Raw genomic sequence first — 18,958 nt, 5'->3', positions numbered from 1 at the left:
GTGTACATAACTCAAAAGGCTATCAGAGGACAAGCTTTAGCCGACCACCGCGCAGAGAATTCGGTGGATGGGGATTACGAGCCACTTACCATATATTTTTCTGATGAAAAAGTATTATTTGCTGGAGAGGAAATTGCAGAATCGTACCCTGGATGGGGAATTTTTTCGATGGAGCAGCAAACTTCAAAGGAGTCAGAATTGGGGCAGTCCCGATTTCAGAGTCTGGGTAGCATTATCCAGCATCGGCAAAGATAAGATTCCATTGTACCAATAATATGGCTGAATACGAAGCGTGCATCCTTGGGATCAGAATGGCAGTCGACATGAACATCAAGGAACTTTTGGTCATAGGGGATTCCGATCTACTGATACATCAAGTCCAAGGGGAATGGTCCACCAAGAATGTCAAGATACTTCCATACCTGCACTGTGTGAAGGAGTTATGCAAGAAGTTTACGAAGATTGAGTTCAAGCACATCCCCAGGATTCAGAACGATTTCGTCGATGCCTTTGTAACCCTATCATCTATGAACTAGCATCCAAACAAGAACTGCATCGACCCTATCGAGGTAGAGATCAGGGATCAACTTGCCTATTGCTTCAATGTATACGAAGAACCAGATGGTAAACCATGTTATCACGACATCAAGAAATTCCTTGCAACTAGAGAGTACTCAGAGAATGCTACTAATGGTCAAAAGCGAGCCCTCAAGAGACTAAAAAACCACTTTTTCCTCAACGGGGAAGTCATGTATAGGAAGACCCTAGATTTAGGTTTGTTGAGATATGTAGGCGATGCCTAGGCAACTAGATTACTGGAAGAAATACATGCAGGGACGTGGAGACCCCTTATGAACGGGTTCACACTAGCCAAGAAGATCTTGACAGCTGGATACTTTTGGATGACTATGGAAAGCGATAGTATCTGTTACGTAGAGAAGTGTCACCAGTGCCAGATTCACGGGGATTTCATCTGGTTTCCGCCGAATGAGTTAAACGTAATGGGTTCACCCTAGTGATTCAACGCTTGAGGCATGGATGTGATTGGACCTATAGAGCCTGCCGCATCAAATGGGCATCATTTCATCTTGGTAGCTATCGATTATTTCACCAAATGGGTCGAGGTATCTACTTACAAGGCCGTCACAAAGAAGGTAGTGGCATATTTTGTCCGGAACAACATCGCCTACAGATTTGGAATACCGGAGTCTATCATTACTTACAATGTCGCTAACCTCAACAACGACCTCATGAGAGAAATCTGCAAGAAGTTTAGAATCGTCCACCGCAATTCCAAAGGCTACAAACCACAAATGAATGGGGTAGCCAAGGTAGCCAACAAGAATATCAAGAGAATTCTACGAAAGATAGTAGACAACCACATGCAATGGCACGAGAAACTATCTTACGCCTTATTGGGTTATCGGACCACCATGAGGACATCTACTAGGGAAATGACATACATGTTAGTATACGAAACTGAAGTTGTGATACCTGCAGAGTTTGAAATACCGTCTTTAAGGGTCATTCAAGAGGCAAATTTAGACGACACAGAATGGATACGATTCAGACAGGAGCAACTCATGCTTATCGATGAGAAAAGAATGGAAACAATATGCCACGGTCAGCTATACCAGAATAGAATGGCCAGTGCATTTAACAAGAACTTGAAGGTTCGCCAGTTCGCACCATGGCAGTTGGTCTTGAAGAAAATCTTTCCCCACCAAGAGTAAGCCAAAGGAAAGTTCGCACCAAACTGGCAAGGTCCTTACGTGGTTCACCGAACACTATCAGGTGGAGCTCTAATCTTAGAAGAAACGGTTGGAAGAATCAACATGAAGCCCATCAACTCGGACGCAATCAAGAGATACTATGTTTGAAGAATAAAATAGAGTTAGCTTTTGCTGTAACATAACTACGTTCAGCGTGACTTCCCACTGAGGGATACATAGGCAACCCATATAGGGTTTGGTTTCTCTCCCTCTTTTCTCTTATAATAGAAAAACCAAATATCACTTTTGTATGTTGCTCAAGAATTACGCCGACTTGATTTCCTCGAAAGGGATTACGTAGGCAATCCTCATCGGATTCAGTCGTCTTTGTAATTGAAATATGTTCTGGCATGGTTCCATTTGGATATGTAGGCAGTTTGAGCCAGACTCGACCAAATTACTGGAAGAAATACATGCAGGGACGTGCGGACCCCTTATGAATGGGTTCACACTAGCCAAGAAGATCTTGACAGCTGGATACTTTTGGATGACTATGGAAAGCGACAGTGTCCGTTACGTACAGAAGTGTCACCAGTGCCAGATTCATGGGGATTTCATCTGGTTTCCGCCGAATGAGTTAAACGTAATGGATTCACCCTAGTGATTCGATGCTTATGGCATGGATGTGATTGGACCTATAGAGCGTGCCGCATCAAATGGACATCATTTCATCTTGGTAGCTATCGATTATTTCACCAAATGGGTCGAGGTATCTACTTACAAGGCCGTCACAAAGAAGGTAGTGGCATATTTTGTCCGGAACAACATCACCTACAGATTTGGAATACCGGAGTCCATCATCACTTATAATGCCGCTAACCTTAACAGCAACCTCATGAGAGAAATCTGCAAGAAGTTTAGAATCGTCCACTGCAATTCCACTGGCTATAAACCATAAATGATTTGGGTAGCCGACAAGAATATCAAGAGAATTTTACGAAAGATAGTAGATAACCACAGGCAATGGTACGAGAAACTTTCTTTTGCCCTATTGGGTTATCGGACCACCATGAGGACATCTACTAGGGAAATAACATACATGTTAATATACAAAACTGAAGTTGCGATACCTGTAGAGGTCGAAATACCGTCTTTAAGGGTCATTCAAGAGGCAAATTTAGACGACACAGAATGGATACGAGTCAGAAAGGAGCAACTCGTGCTTATCGATGAGAAAAGAATGGACACAATATGCCACGGTCAGCTATACTAGAATAGAATGGCCAGTGCATTTAACAAGAACTTGATGGTTCGCCAGTTCGCACCAGGGCAGTTGGTCTTGAAGAAATCTTTCCCCACCAAGAGGAAGCAAAAGGAAAGTTTGCACCAAACTGGCAAGGTCCTCACGTGGTTCACTGAACACTATCGGGTGGAGCTCTAATCTTAGAAGAAACAGATGGATGAATCAACACGAAGCCCATCAACTCGGATGCAATCAAGAGATACTATGTTTGAAGAAAAAAATAGAGTTAGCTTTTGCTGTAACATAACTACGTTCAGCGTGACTTCCCACTGAGGGATACGTAGGCAACCCATATAGGGTTTGGTTTCTCTCCCTCTTTTTTCTTGTAATAGAAAAACCAAATATCAGTTTTGTATGTTGCTCAGGAACAATGCCAACTTGATTTCCTCGAAAGGGATTACGTAGGCAATCCTCATCGGATTCAGTCGTCTTTGTAATTGAAATACATTCTGGCCTGATTCCATTTGGATACGTAGGCAGTCTGAGCCAGACTCGACCAGATTACTGGGAGAAATACATGTAGGGACGTGCAGACCCCTTATGAATGGGTTCACACTAGCCAAGAAGATCTTGACTGCTAGATACTTTTGGATGACTATGGATAGCGACAGTATCCGTTACGTACAGAAGTGTCACCAGTGCCAGATTCATGGGGATTTCATCTGGTTTCCGCCGAATGAGTTAAACGTAATGGATTCACCCTAGTGATTCGATGCTTGAGGCATGGACGTGATTGGACCTATAGAGCCTGCCGCATCAAATGGACATCATTTCATCTTGGTAGCTATCGATTATTTCACCAATTGGGTCGAGGTATCTACTTACAAGGCCGTCACAAAGAAGGTAGTGGCATATTTTGTACGGAAAAACATCGCCTACAGATTTGGAATACCGGAGTCCATCATCACTTACAATGCCGCTAACCTCAACAACGACCTCATGAGAGAAATCGGCGAGAAGTTTAGAATCGTCCACCGCAATTCTACAGGCTACAAACCACAAATGAATGGGGTAGCCAAGGTAGCCAACAAGAATATCAAGAGAATTCTACAAAAGATAGTAGACAACCACAGGCAATAGCACGAAAATCTATCTTTCGCCTTATTGGGTTATCGGACCACCATGAGGACATCTACTAGGGAAATAACATACATGTGAGTATACGAAACTGAAGTTGCGATACCTACAGAGGTCGAAATACTGTCTTTAAGGGTCATTTAAGAGGCAAATTTAGATGACACAGAATGGATACGAGTCAGACAGGAGCAACTCATGCTTATCGATGAGAAGAGAATGGACATAATATGCCACGGTCAGCTATACCAGAATAGAATGGCCAGTGCATTTAACAAGAACATAAAGGTTCGCCAGTTCGCACCAGGGCAGTTGGTCTTGAAGAAAACCTTTCCCCACCAAGAGGAAGCCAAAGGAAAGTTCGCACCAAACTGGTAAGGTCTTTACGTGGTTCACCGAACACTATCGGGTGGAGCTCCAATCTTAGAAGAAACAGATGGAAGAATCAACACGAAGCCCATCAACTCGGACGTAATCAAGAGATAATATGTTTGAAGAAAATAATAGAGTTAGCTTTTGCTGTAACATAACTATGTTCAGCCTGACGTCCCACGGAGGGATTCATAGGCTACCCACATAGGGTTTGGTTTCTCTCCCTCTTTTCTCTTGTAATAGAAAACCAAATATAACTTTTGTATGTTGCTCAGGAACTACGCCGACTTGATTTCCTCGAAAGGGAATACGTAGGCAATCCTCATCGGATTCAGTCGTCTTTCTAATTGAAATACATTCTGGCCTGATTCCATTTGGATACATAGGCAGTCTGAGTCAGACTCGACCAGATTACTGGAAGAAATACATGCAGGGATGTGCAGACCCCTTATGAACGGGTTCACACTAGCCAAGAAGATCTTAACAGCTGGATACTTTTGGATGAATATGGAAAGCGACAATATCCGTTACGTACAGAAGTGTCACTAGTGCCAGATTCACGGGGATTTCATCTGGTTTCCGCTGAATGAGTTAAACGTAATGGGTTCACCCTAGTGATTCGATGCTTGAGACATGGACATGATTGGACCTATAGAGCCTGCCGCATCAAATGGACATCATTGCATCTTGGTAGCTATCGATTATTTCACCAAATGGGTCAAGGTATCTACTAATAAGTCCGTCACAAAGAAGGTAGTGGCATATTTTGTCCGAAAAAACATCGCCTACAGATTTGGAATATCAGAATCCATCATCACGTACAATGCCGCTAACCTCAACAGCGACCTCATGAGAGAAATCTGCGAGAAGTTCATAATCGTCCACCGCAATTCCACAGGCTACAAACCACAAATGAATGGGGTAGATAAGGTAGCCAACAAGAATATCAGGAGAAATATACGAAAGATAGTAGACAATGACAGGCAATGGCACGAGAAACTATCTTTCACCTTATTGGATAATAGGAGCACCATGAGGACATCCACTAGGTAAATGACATACATGTTAGTATACGAATACCTGTAGAGGTTGAAATACCGTCTTTAAGGGTCATTCAAGAGGCAAATTTAGATGACACAGAATGGATACGAGTCAGAAAGGAGCAACTCATGCTTATCGATGAGAAAAGAATGGACACAATATGCAACGTTCAGCTATACTAGAATAGAATGGCCAGTGCATTTAACAAGAACTTGAAGATTCGCCAGTTTGCACCAGGGCAGTTGGTCTTGAAGAAAACCTTTCCCCACCAAGAGGAAGCCAAAGGTAAGTTCGCACCAAACTGGCAAGGTCCTTTCGTGGTTCACCGAACACTATCGAGTGGAACTCTAATCTTAGAAGAAATGGATGGGAGAATCAACACGAAGGCCATCAACTCGAACGCAATCAAGAGATACTATGTTTGAAGAAACAAATAGAGTTAGCTTTTGCTGTAACATAACTACGTTCAGCCTGACTTCCCACTTAGGGATACGTAGGCAACCCATATAGGGTTTTGTTTCTCTCCCTCTTTTCTCTTGTAATAGAAAAAACAAATATCAGTTTTTTATGTTGCTCAGGAACTACGCCGACTTGATTTCCTCGAAAGGGATTACGTAGGCAATCCTTATCGGATTCAGTCGTCTTTGTAATTGAAATACGTTCTAGCCTGATTCCATTTGGATACGTAGGCAGTCTAAGCCAGACTCGACCAGATTACTGGAAGAAATACATGCAGGGATGTGCAGACCCCTTATAAACGGAATCACACTAGCCAAGAAGATCTTGACAGCTGGATACTTTTGGATGACTATGACAAGCGACAGTATCTGTTACGTGCAGAAGTGTCATCAGTGCCAGATTCACGGGGATTTCATCTGGTTTCCGCCGAAGGAGTTAAACGTAATGGGTTCACCCTAGTGATTCGATGCTTGAGGCATGGATGTGATTGGACCTATAGAGCCTGCCGCATCAAATGGACATCATTTCATCTTGGTAGCTATCGATTATTTCACCAAATGGGTTGAGGTATCTACTTACAAGGCCGTCACAAAGAAGGTAGTGGCATATTTTTTCCGGAGCAACATCGCCTACAGATTTGGAATAACGGAGTCCATCATCACTTACAATGCCGCTAACCTCAACAGCAACCTCATGAGAGAAATCTGCGAGAAGTTTAGAATCGTCTACCACAATTCCACTGGCTACAAACCATAAATGAATGGGGTAGCCAAGGTAGCCAACAAGAATATCAAGAGAATTCTACGAAAGATAGTAGACAACCACAGGCAATGGCATAAGAAACTATCTTTTGCCCTATTGGGTTATCGGACCACCATGAGGACATCTACTATGGAAATAACATACATGTTAGTATACGAAACTGAAGTTGCGATACCTGTAGAGGTAAAAATACCGTCTTTAAGGGTCATTCAAGAGGCAAATTTAGACGACACAGAATGGATACGAGTCAGAAAGGAGCAACTCATGATTATTGATGACAAAAGAATGGACACAATATGCCACGGTCAGCTATACTAGAATAGAATGGCAAGTGCATTTAACAAGAACTTGAAGGTTCGCCAGTTCGCACCAGGGAAATTGGACTTGAAGAAAATCTTTCCCCACCAAGAGGAAGCCAAAGGAAAGTTTGCACCAAACTGGCAAGGTCCTTACGTGGTTCACTGGACACTATCGAGTGGAGCTCTAATCTTAGAAGAAACGGAGTGAAGAATCAACACGAAGCCCATCAACTCGGATGCAATCAAGAGATACTATGTTTGAAGAATAAAATAGAGTTAGCTTTTGCTGTAACATAACTACGTTAAGCGTGACTTCCCACTGAGGGATACGTAGGCAACCCATATAGGGTTTGGTTTCTCTCCCTCTTTTCTCTTGTAATAGAAAAACCAAATATCAGTTTTGCATGTTGCTCAGGAACTACGCCCACTTGATTTCCTCGAAAGGGATTACGTAGGCAATCCTCATCGGATTCAATCGTCTTTGTAATTGAAATACATTCTAGCCTGATTCCATTTGGATACGTAGGCAGTCTGAGCAAGACTCGACCAGATTACTGGAAGAAATACAAGTAGGAACGTGCGGTCCCCTTATTGACGGGTTCACACTAGCCATAAAGATCTTGACAGCTGGATACTTTTGGATGACTATGGAAATTGACAGTATCCGTTACGTTCAGAAGTGTCACCAGTGCAAGATTCATGGGGATTTCATCTGGTTTCCGCCGAATAAGTTAAACGTAATGGATTCACCCTAGTGATTCAATGCTTGAGGCATGGACGTGATTGGACCTATAGAGCCTGCAGCATCAAATGGACATCATTTAATCTTAGTAGCTATCGATTATTTCACCAAATGGGTCGAGGTACCTACTTACAAGGCCGTCACAAAGAAGGTAGTGGCATATTTTGTCCGGAACAACATCGTCTACAAATTTGGAATACCGGAGTCCATCATCACTTACAATGCCGCTAACCTCAACAGCGACCTCATGAGAGAAATCTGCGAGAAGTTTAGAATCGTCCACCGCAATTCCACAGGCTACAAACCACAAATGAATGAGGTAGCCAAGGTAGCCAACAAGAATGTCAAGAGAATTCTACGAAAGATAGTAGACAACCACAGGCAATGGCACGAAAAACTATCTTACGCCTTATTGGTTTATCGGACCACCATGAGGATATCTACTAGGGAAATGACATACATGTTAGTATACGAAATTGAAGTTGTGATACCTGCAGAGGTGGAAATACCGTCTTTAAGGGTCATTCAAGAGGCAAATTTAGACGACACAGAATGGATACGAGTCAGACAGGAGCAACTCATGCTTATCGATAAGAAGAGAATGGACATAATATGCCACGGTCAGCTATACCAGAATAGAATGGCCAGTGCATTTAACAAGAACTTGAAGGTTCGCCAGTTCGCACCAGGGTAGTTGGTCTTGAAGAAAACCTTTCCCCACCAAGAGGAAGCCAAAGGAAAGTTTGCACCAAACTGGCAAGGTCCTTACGTGGTTCACCGAACACTATCGGGTAGAGCTCTAAACTTAGAAGAACCGGATGGAAGAATCAACACGAAGCCCATCAACTTGGACGCAATCAAGAGATAGTATGTTTGAAGAAAAAAATAGAGTTAGCTTTTGCTGTAACATAACTACGTTCAGCCTGACTTCCCATTGAGGGATACGTAGGCAACCCATATAGGGTTTGGTTTCTCTCCCTCTTTTCTCCTGTAATTGAAAAACCAAATATCACTTTTGTATATTGCTCAGGAACTACGCCGACTTGATTTCCTCGAAAGGGATTACGTAGGCAATCCTCATCGGATTCAGTTTTCTTTGTAATTGAAATACATTCTAGCCTGATTCCATTTGGATACGTAGGCAGTCTGAGCAAGACTCGACCAGATTACTGGAAGAAATACAAGTAGGAACGTGCGGTCCTCTTATTGACGGGTTCACACTAGCCATAAAGATCTTGACAGCTGGATACTTTTGGATGACTTTGGAAATTGACAGTATCCGTTACGTACAGAAGTGTCACCATTGCCAGATTCATGGGGATTTCATCTGGTTTTCGCCGAATGAGTTAAACGTAATGGGTTCACCCTAGTGATTCGATGCTTGAGGCATGGACGTGATTGGACCTATAGAGCCTACCGCATCAAATGGACATCATTGCATCTTGCTAGCTATCGATTATTTCACCAAATGGGTCTAGGTATCTGCTTACCAGGCCGTCACAAAGAAGGTAGTGGCATATTTAGTCCGGAACAACATCGCCTACAAATTTGGAATATCGGAGTCTATCATCACTTACAATGCCGCTAACTTCAACAGCGGCCTCATGAGAGAAATCTGCGAGAAGTTCAGAATCATCCACCGCAATTCCACAAGCTACAAACCATAAATGAATGAGGTAGCCAAGGTAGCCAACAAGAATATCAAGAGAATTCTACGAAAGATTGTAGACAACCACAGGCAATGGCACGAGAAAATATCTTTTGCCTTATTGGGTTATCGGACCACCATGAGGACATCTACTAGGGAAATGACATACATGTTAGTATACGAAACTGAAGTTGTGATACCTGCAGAGTTCGAAATACCGTCTTTAAGGGTCATTCAAGAGGAAAATATAGACGACACAGAATGGATACGAGTCAGACAGGAGCAACTCATGCTTATCGATGAGAAAAGAATGGACACAATATGCCACGGTCAGCTATACCAGAATAGAATGGCAAGTGCATTTAACAAGAACTTGAAGGTTCGCTAGTTCACACCAGGGAAGTTGGTCTTGAAGAAAATATTTCCCCACAAAGAGGAAGCCAAAGGAAAGTTCGCACCAAACTGGCAAGGTCCTTACGTGGTTCAATGAACACTATCGGGTGGAGCTCTAATCTTAGAAGAAACGGATGGAAGAATCAACACGAAGCCCATCAACTCGGACGCAATCAAGAGATACTATGTTTGAAGAAAAAAAATAGAGTTAGGTTTTGCTGTAATATAACTACGTTCAGCCTGACTTCCCACTGAGGGATACGTAGGCAACCCATATAGGGTTTGGCTTCTCTCCCTCTTTTCTCTTGTAATAGAAAAACCAAATATCAGTTTTGTATGTTGCTCAGGAACTACGCCGACTTGATTTCCTCGATAGGGATTACGTAGGCAATCCTCATCGGATTTAATCGTCTTTGTAATTGAAATATGTTCTAGCCTGATTCCATTTGGATACATAGGCAGTCTGAGCCAGACTCGACCGGATTACTGGAAGAAATACATGTAGGGACGTGTGGACCCCTTATGAACGGGTTCACACTAGCCAAGAAGATCTTGACAGCTGGATACTTTTGGATGACTATGGAAAGCTACAGTATCCGTTACGTACAGAAGTGTCATCAGTGCCAGATTCACGGGGATTTCATCTGGTTTCTGCCGAATGAGTTAAACGTAATGGTTTCACCCTAGTGATTCGATGCTTGAGGCATGGACGTGATTGGACCTATAGAGCCTGCCGCATCAAATGGACATCATTTTATCTTGGTAGCTATTGATTATTTCACCAAATGGGTCGGGGTATCTACTTACAACGCCGTCACAAAGAAGGTAGTGGCATATTTTGTCCGCAACAACATCGCCTACAGATTTGGAATATCGGAGTCCATCATCACTTACAATGCCGCTAACCTCAACAGCGACCTCATGAGAGAAATCTGCGAGAAGTTTAGAATCGTCCACCGCAATTCCACAGGCTACAAACCACATATGAATGGGATAGCCAAGGTAGCCAACAAGAATATCAAGAGAATTCTACGAAAGATAGTAGACAACCACATGCAATGGCACGAAAAACTATCTTTTGCCTTATTGGGTTATCAGACCACCATGAGGACATCTACTAGGGAAATAACATACATGTTAGTATACGAAACTGAAGTTGTGATACCTGCAGAGGTCGAAATACCGTCTTTAAGGGTCATTCAAGAGGCAAATTTAGACGACACAGAATGGATACGAGTCAGACAGGAGGAACTCATGCTTATCGATGAGAAGAGAATGGACATAATATGCCACGGTCAGCTATACCACAATGGAATGGCCAGTGCATTTAACAAGAACTTGAAGGTTCGCTAGTTCGCACCAGGGCAGTTGGTCTTGAAGAAAACCTTTCCCCACCAAGAGGAAGCCAAAGGAAAGTTTGCACTAAACTGGTAAGGTCTTTACGTGGTTCACCGAACACTAACGGGTGGAGCTCTAATCTTAGAAGAAACGGATGGAAGAATCAACACGAAGCCCATCAACTCGAACGTAATCAAGAGATAATAGGTTTGAAGAAAATAATAGAGTTAGCTTTTGCTGTAACATAACTATGTTCAGCCTGACGTCCCACGGAGGGATACGTAGGCAGCCCACATAGGGTTTGGTTTCTCTCCCTCTTTTCTCTTGTAATAGAAAAACCAAATATCACTTTTGTATGTTGCTCAGGAACTACGCCGACTTGATTTCCTCGAACGGGAATACATAGGCAATCCTCATCGGATTCAGTCGTCTTTGTAATTGAAATACGTTCTGGCCTGATTCCATTTGGATACGTAGGCAGTCTGAGTCAGACTCGACCAGATTACTAGGAGAAATACATGCAGGGACGTGCGGACCCCTTATGAACGGGTTCACACTAGCCAAGAAGATCTTAACAGCTGGATACTTTTGGATGAATATGGAAAGCGACAGTATCCGTTACGTACAGAAGTGTCACCAGTGCCAGATTCACGGGGATTTCATCTAGTTTCCACCGAATGAGTTAAACGTAATGGGTTCACCCTAGTGATTCGATGCTTGAGACATGGACGTGATTGGACCTATAGAGCCTGCCACATCAAATGGACATCATTATATCTTGGTAGCTATCGATTATTTCACCAAATGGGTCGAGGTATCTACTAATAAGTCCGTCACAAAGAAGGTAGTGGCATATTTCATCCGGAACAACATCGCCTACAGATTTGGAATACCGGAGTCCATCATCACTTACAATGCCGCTAACCTCAACTGCGACCTCATGAGAGAAATCTGCAAGAACTTTATAGTCGTCCACCGCAATTCCATAGGCTACAAACCACAAATGAATGGGGTAGCCAAGGTAGCCAATAAGAATATCAAGAGAAATCTACGAAAGATTGTAGACAACCATAGGCAATGGCACGAGAAACTATCTTTCACCTTATTGGATTATCGGAGCAACATGAGGACATCCACTAGGTAAATGACATACATGTTAGTATACGAATACCTGCTGAGGTCGAAATACCGTCTTTAAGGGTCATTCAAGAGGCAAATTTAGACGACACAGAATGGATACGAGTCAGAAAGGAGCAACTCATGCTTATCGATGAGAAAAGAATGGACACAATATGCCACGGTCAGCTATACTAGAATAGAATGGCCAGTGCATTTAACAAGAACTTGAAGGTTCACCAGTTTGCACCTGGGCAGTTGGTCTTGAAGAAAACCTTTCCCCACCAAGAGGAAGCTAAAGGAAAGTTCGCACCAAACTGGCAAGGTCCTTACGTGGTTCACCGAACACTATCGGGTGGAACTCTAATCTTAGAAGAAACGGATGGAAGAATCAACACGAAGCCCATCAACTTGAACGCAATCAAGAGATACTATGTTTGAAGAAACAAATAGAGTTAGATTTTGCTGTAACATAACTACGTTTAGCCTAACTTCCCACTGAGGGATACGTAGGCAACCCATATAGGGTTTGGTTTTTCTCCCTCTTTTCTCTTGTAATAGAAAACCCAAATATCACTTTTGTATGTTGCTCAGGAACTACGCCGACTTGATTTCCTCGAAAGGGATTACGTAGGCAATCCTTACCGGATTCAGTCGTCTTTGTAATTGAAATATGTTCTGGCCTGATTCCATTTGGATACGTAGGCAGTTTGAGTCAGACACGGCCAGATTACTGAAAGAGATACATGCAGGGACGTGCGGACCCCTTATGAACGGGTTCACACTAGCTACGGAGATCTTGACAGCTGGAAACATTTGGATAACTATGGAAAGCGATAGTATCCGTTACGTGCAGAAGTGTCACCATAGCCAGATTCACGGGTTTTCATCTTGTTTTCGCCGAATGAGTTAAACGTAATGGGTTCACCCTAGTGATTCGATGCTTGAGGCATGAACGTGATTGGACCTATAGAGCCTGCCGCATCAAATGGACATCATTTCATCTTGGTAGCTATTGATTATTTCACCAATTGGGTCGAGGTATCTACTTACAAGGCCGTCACAAAGAAGGTAGTGGCATATTTTGTCCGAAACAACATCGCCTACAGATTTGGAATACCGGAGTCCATCATCACTTACAATGCCGATAACCTCAACAGCGACCTCATGAGAGAAATCTGCGAGAAGTTTAGAATCGTCCACCGCAATTCCACTGGCTACAAACCATAAATGAATGGGGTAGCCAAGGTAGCCAACAAGAATATCAAGAGAATTCTATGAAAGATAGTAGACAACCACAGGCAATGGCAGGAGAAACTATCTTTTGCCCTATTGGGTTATCGAACCACCATGAGGACATCTACTAGGGAAATAACATACATGTTAGTATACGAAACTGAAGTTGCGATACCTGTAGAGGTCGAAATACCGTCTTTAAGGGTCATTCAAGAAGCAAATTTAGACGACACAAAATGGATACGATTCAGACAAGAGCAACTCTTGCTTATCGATGAGAAGAGAATGGACACAATATGCCATGGTCAGCTATACCAGAATAGAATGGCCAGTGCATTTAACAAGAACTTGAAGGTTCGCCAGTTAGCACCAGGGCAGTTGGTCTTGAAGAAAACCTTTCCCCACCAAGAGGAAGCCAAAGGAAAGTTTGCACCAAACTGGTAAGGTCTTTATGTGGTTCACCGAACACTATCGGGTGGAGCTCTAATCTTGGAAGAAATGGATGGAAGAATCAACACGAAGCCTATCAACTCGGACACAATCCAGAGATACTATGTTTTGAAGAAAATAATAGAGTTAGCTTTTGCTGTAACAAAACTATGTTCATCCTGACGTCCCACAGAGGAATACGTAGGCAACCCCCATAGGGTTTGGTTTCTCTCCCTCTTTTCTCTTGTAATAGAAAAACCAAATATCACTTTTGTATGTTGCTCAGGAACTACGCCGACTTTATTTCCTCGAAAGGGAATACTTAGGCAATCCTCATCGGATGCAGTCATCTTTGTAATTGAAATACGTTCTGGCCTGATTCCATTTGGATACGTAGGCAGTCTGAGTCAGACTCAACCAGATTACTGGAAGAAATACATGCTGGGACGTGCGGACCCCTTATGAACGGGTTCACACTAGCCAAGAAGATCTTGACAGCTGGATACTTTTGGATGACTATGGAAAGTGACAGTATCTGTTACGTTCAGAAGTGTCACTAGCGCCAGATTCACGGGGATTTCATCTGGTTTCCGCCGAATGAGTTAAACGTAATGGGTTCACCCTAGTGATTCGACGCTTGAGGCATGGACGTGATTGGACCTATAGAGCCTGCCGCATCAAATGGACATCATTTCATCTTGGTAGCTATCGATTATTTCACCAAATGGGTCGAGGTATCTACTAACAAGGCTGTCACAAAGAAGGTAGTGGCATATTTTGTCCGGAAAAACATCGCCTACAGATTTGGAATACCGGAGTCTATCATCACTGACAATGCCGCTAACCTCAACAGCAACCTCATAAGAGAAATCTGTGAGAAGTTCAAAATCGTCCACGCAATTCCACAGGCTACAAACCACAAATGAATGTTGTAGCCAAGGTAGCCAACAAGAATATCAAGAGAATTCTACGAAAGATAGTAGACAACCACAGGCAATGGCACGAGAAACTATCATTCACCTTATTGGGTTATCGGACTACCATGAGGACATCCACTAGGGAAATGACATACATGTTAGTATACGAAACTAAAGTTGTGATACCTGCAGAGGTCGAAATACCGTCTTTAAGGGTCATTCAAGAGGCAAATTTAGACGACACAGAATGGATGCGAGTCAGACAGGAGCAACTCATGCTTATCGATGAGAAAAGAATGGACACAATATGCCACGATAAGCTATACCAGAATAGAATGGCCAGTTCATTTAAAAAGAACTTAAGGGTTCGCCATTTCGCACCAGGGCAGTTGATCCTGAAGAAAATCTTTCCCCACCAAGAGGAAACCAAAGGCAAGTTTGCACCAAACTGGCAAGGTCCTTACGTGGTTTACCGAACACTATCGGGTGGAGCTCTAATCTTAGAAGAAACGGATGGAAGAATCAACACGAAGCCCATCAACTCGGACGCAATCCAGAGATACTATGTTTGAAGAAAAAAATAGAGTTAGCTTTTGCTGTAACATAACTACGTTCAACCTGACGTCCCATGGCGGGATACGTAGGCAACCCACATAGGGTTTAGTTTCTCTCCCTCTTTTCTCTTGTAATAGAAAACCCAAATATCACTTTTGTATGTTGCTCAGGAACTACGCCGACTTGATTTCCTCGAAAGGGAATACATAGGCAATCCTCATCGAATTCAGTCGTCTTTGTAATTGAAATATGTTCTGGCCTGATTCCATTTGGATACGTAGGCAGTTTGAGTCAGACATGACCAGATTACTGAAAGAGATACATGCAGGGACGTGCGGACCCCTTATGAACGGGTTCACACTAGCTACGAAGATCTTGACAGCTGGAAACATTTGGATGACTATGGAAAGCGATAGTATCCGTTACGTACAGAAGTGTCACCATAGCCAGATTCACAGGGTTTTCATCTTGTTTCCGCCAAATGAGTTAAACGTAATGGATTCACCCTAGTGATTCGATGCTTGAGGCATGGACGTGATTGGACCTATAGAGCCTGCCGCATCAAATGGACATCATTTCATCTTGGTAGCTATTGATTATTTCACCAATTGGGTCGAGGTATCTACTTACAAGGCCGTCACAAAGAAGGTAGTGACATATTTTGTACGGAACAACATCGCCCACAGATTTGGAATACCGGAGTCCATCATCACTTACAATGCCGCTAACCTCAACAATGACCTCATGAGAGAAATCTGCGAGTAGTTCAGAATCGTCCACCGCAATTCCACAGGCTACAAACCACAAATGAATGGGGTAGCCATGGTAGCCAACAAGAATATCAACAGAATTCTACGAAAGATAGTAGACAACCACAAGCTAGGCAGAAGAAACTATCTTTCGCCTTTTTGGGTTATCGGACCACCGTGAGGACATCTACTAGGGAAATGACATACATGTTAGTATACGAAACTGAAGTTGTGATACCTGCAGAGGTTGAAATACCGTCTTTAAGGGTCATTCAAGAGGCAAATTTAGACGACACAAAATGGATATGAGTCAGACAGGAGAACTCATGCTTATCGATGAGAAACGAACGGACACAATATGCCACGGTCAGCTATACCAGAATAGAATGGCCAGTACATTTTACAAGAACTTGAAGGTTCGCCAATTCGCAGCAGGGCAGTTGGTCTTGAAGAAAATCTTTCCCCACCAAGAGGAAGCCATAGGAAAGTTCGCACAAAACTGGCAAGTTCCTTACGTGGTTCACCGAACACTATCGGGTGGAGCTCTAATCTTAGAAGAAACGGATGGAAGAATCAACATGAAGCGCATCAACTCGGACGCAATCCAGAGATACTATTTTGAAGAAAATAATAAAGTTAGCTTTTGCTGTAACATCACTATGTTCTGCCTGACGTCCCACGGAGGGATACGTAGGCAACCCACATAGGGTTTGGTTTCTCTCCCTCATTTCTCTTGTAATAGAAAAACCAAATATCACTTTTGTATGTTGCTCAAGAACTACGCCGACTTGATTTCCTCGAAAGGGAATACGTAGGCAATCCTCATCGAATTCAGTCGTCTTTGTAATTGAAATATGTTCTAGCCTGATTCCATTTGGATACGTAGGCAGTCTGAGTCAGACTCGACCAGATTACTAGAAGAAATACATGCAGGGACATGTGGAACCCTTATGAACGGGTTCACACTAGCCAAGAAGAGCTTGACAGCTGGGTACTTTTGGATGACTATGGAAAGCGACAGTATTTGTTACGTACAGAAGTGTCACCAGTGCCAGATTCATGGGGATTTCATATGGTTTCCGCCGAATGAGTTAAACGTAATGGGTTCACCCTAGTGATTCGACGCTTGAGGCATGGACGTGATTGGACCTATAGAGCATGCCGCATAAAATGGATATCATTTCATCTTGGTAGCTATCAATTATTTCACCAAATGGGTCGAGGTATCTACTTACAAGGCCGTCACAAATAAGGTAGTGGCATATTTTGTCCGGAACAACATCGCCTACAGATTTGGAATGCCGGAGTCTATCATCACTAACAATGCCGCTAACCTCAACAGCGACCTCATGAGAGAAATCTGCGAGAAGTTTAGAATCGTCCACCGCAATTTCACAGTCTACAAACCACAAATGAATGGGGTAGCCAAGGTAGCCAACAAGAATATCAAGGGAATTCTATGAAAGATAGTAGACAACCACAGGCAATGGCACGAGAAACTATCTTTTGCCTTATTGGGTTATCGGACCTCCATGAGGACATCTACTAGGGAAATGACATATATGTTAGTATACGAAAGTGAAGTTTTGATATCAACAGAGGTCGAAATACCATCTTTAAGGGTCATTCAAGAGGCAAATTTAGACGACACAGAATGGATACGAGTCATACAGGAGCAACTCATGCTTATCGATGAGAAAAGAATGGACACAATATGCCACGGTCAGCTCTACCAGAATAGAATGACCAGTACATTTAACAAAAACTTGAAGGTTCACTAGTTTGCACCATGGCAGTTGGTCTTGAAGAAAATCTTTCCCCACCAAGAGGAAGCCAAAGGAAAGTTCGCACCAAACTGGCAAGGTCCTTACGTGGTTCACCGAACACTATCGGGTGGAGCTCTAATCTTAGAAGAAATAGATGGAAGAATCAACACGAACCCCATCAACTCGGACGCAATCAAGAGATACTATGTTTTCGCTATTGAAGAACACGAGAAAAGAGAATTAAGATAGTATGCAGATAGATGGGAATTTAAGAAATTTGGGTGCAAATGTTGTAAAGCAAAGGGATATTTTGTAGAAAAAGCAAGAGTAGAAAGAGCTTCGAACGTAAAAGTTTGAATGAGAAAAAGCTAGGGTATTTATGGCTTGCTGGTGACGGTTCAAAACTGATAGTGGCCGACCAGTGGCTGACAGGCATTTAATACCTCAATAACTGGACTAATGGGACGTTTCGAGTTATTGCTTACGTCATGATCGGGTGTATCAATGAGGTTCGTCGCTTACGTTATTACCCATCGAGATGGAGCTCGAAAATTCATATCGTTTCTCGTTATCTTATTTTTGAGAAACCAGGGGACTATCTGTATACGGTAAAAAATGGGCTTGCCCTTCATATGACTAATTGAGACTAGAACATGGTAGGCTAAGGTTCAACCTCGTGTTATATCTAACCATGGTGCGAAGTTAGGTTGCCGAGCTCGTGACCCAGAGACCAATCGAGATCAAGACAGGTCAAGATCAAGATCAAGACCCGAGGTATGTAAGCAATTCGAAACCAGAATTCAGCCCCAATCTCTCCAAAATTCTTCCCAGAATCTTCCTTAACTCAATCATGGAACTGATAATCTTCATGTCACTCCTGCAATGCATGCCTAAAGTCTGGACAAAATTGGCTTTGGTTCAATTGTTTTGCCCGAAAACTCTTTCATCGTCTCTGGTCAAAGAGGGGAAGCTGCTGACGGCCAATTTTAACCCTCCCTTTTAAGATTAATTTATTTATACTTAATAATTTACAATAAATATATTTAA

General features: G+C 42.8%; 2 protein-coding genes across 2 annotated transcripts; both read left to right on the top strand.

The window, feature by feature from the left end:
- The first annotated feature begins 1,034 nt into the window (after positions 1–1,034).
- On the top strand, positions 1,035–1,733 carry LOC138909876 (uncharacterized). The gene has a single exon (XM_070201091.1). The coding sequence runs from the start codon at positions 1,035–1,037 to the stop codon at positions 1,731–1,733; it is 699 nt and encodes a 232-aa protein (XP_070057192.1).
- A 7,698-nt stretch (positions 1,734–9,431) lies between these two features.
- Positions 9,432–9,800, top strand: LOC138909875 (uncharacterized). The gene has a single exon (XM_070201090.1). The coding sequence runs from the start codon at positions 9,432–9,434 to the stop codon at positions 9,798–9,800; it is 369 nt and encodes a 122-aa protein (XP_070057191.1).
- Positions 9,801–18,958: the final 9,158 nt, after the last annotated feature.

The sequence above is a fragment of the Nicotiana tomentosiformis genome, chromosome 4 (genome assembly GCF_000390325.3).
Source record: "Nicotiana tomentosiformis chromosome 4, ASM39032v3, whole genome shotgun sequence".
Taxonomy (NCBI): Eukaryota; Viridiplantae; Streptophyta; class Magnoliopsida; order Solanales; family Solanaceae; genus Nicotiana; species Nicotiana tomentosiformis.
Note: the sequence above shows the minus strand (reverse complement) of the source record. Positions and strands in the feature narration are given on the sequence as shown.

Bases quoted from the DNA above. Each gene is read 5' to 3' on its own strand.
- LOC138909876 (XM_070201091.1), top strand. From the start codon at position 1,035: ATGGATGTGATTGGACCTATAGAGCCTGCCGCATCAAATGGGCATCAT.
- LOC138909875 (XM_070201090.1), top strand. From the start codon at position 9,432: ATGAATGAGGTAGCCAAGGTAGCCAACAAGAATATCAAGAGAATTCTA.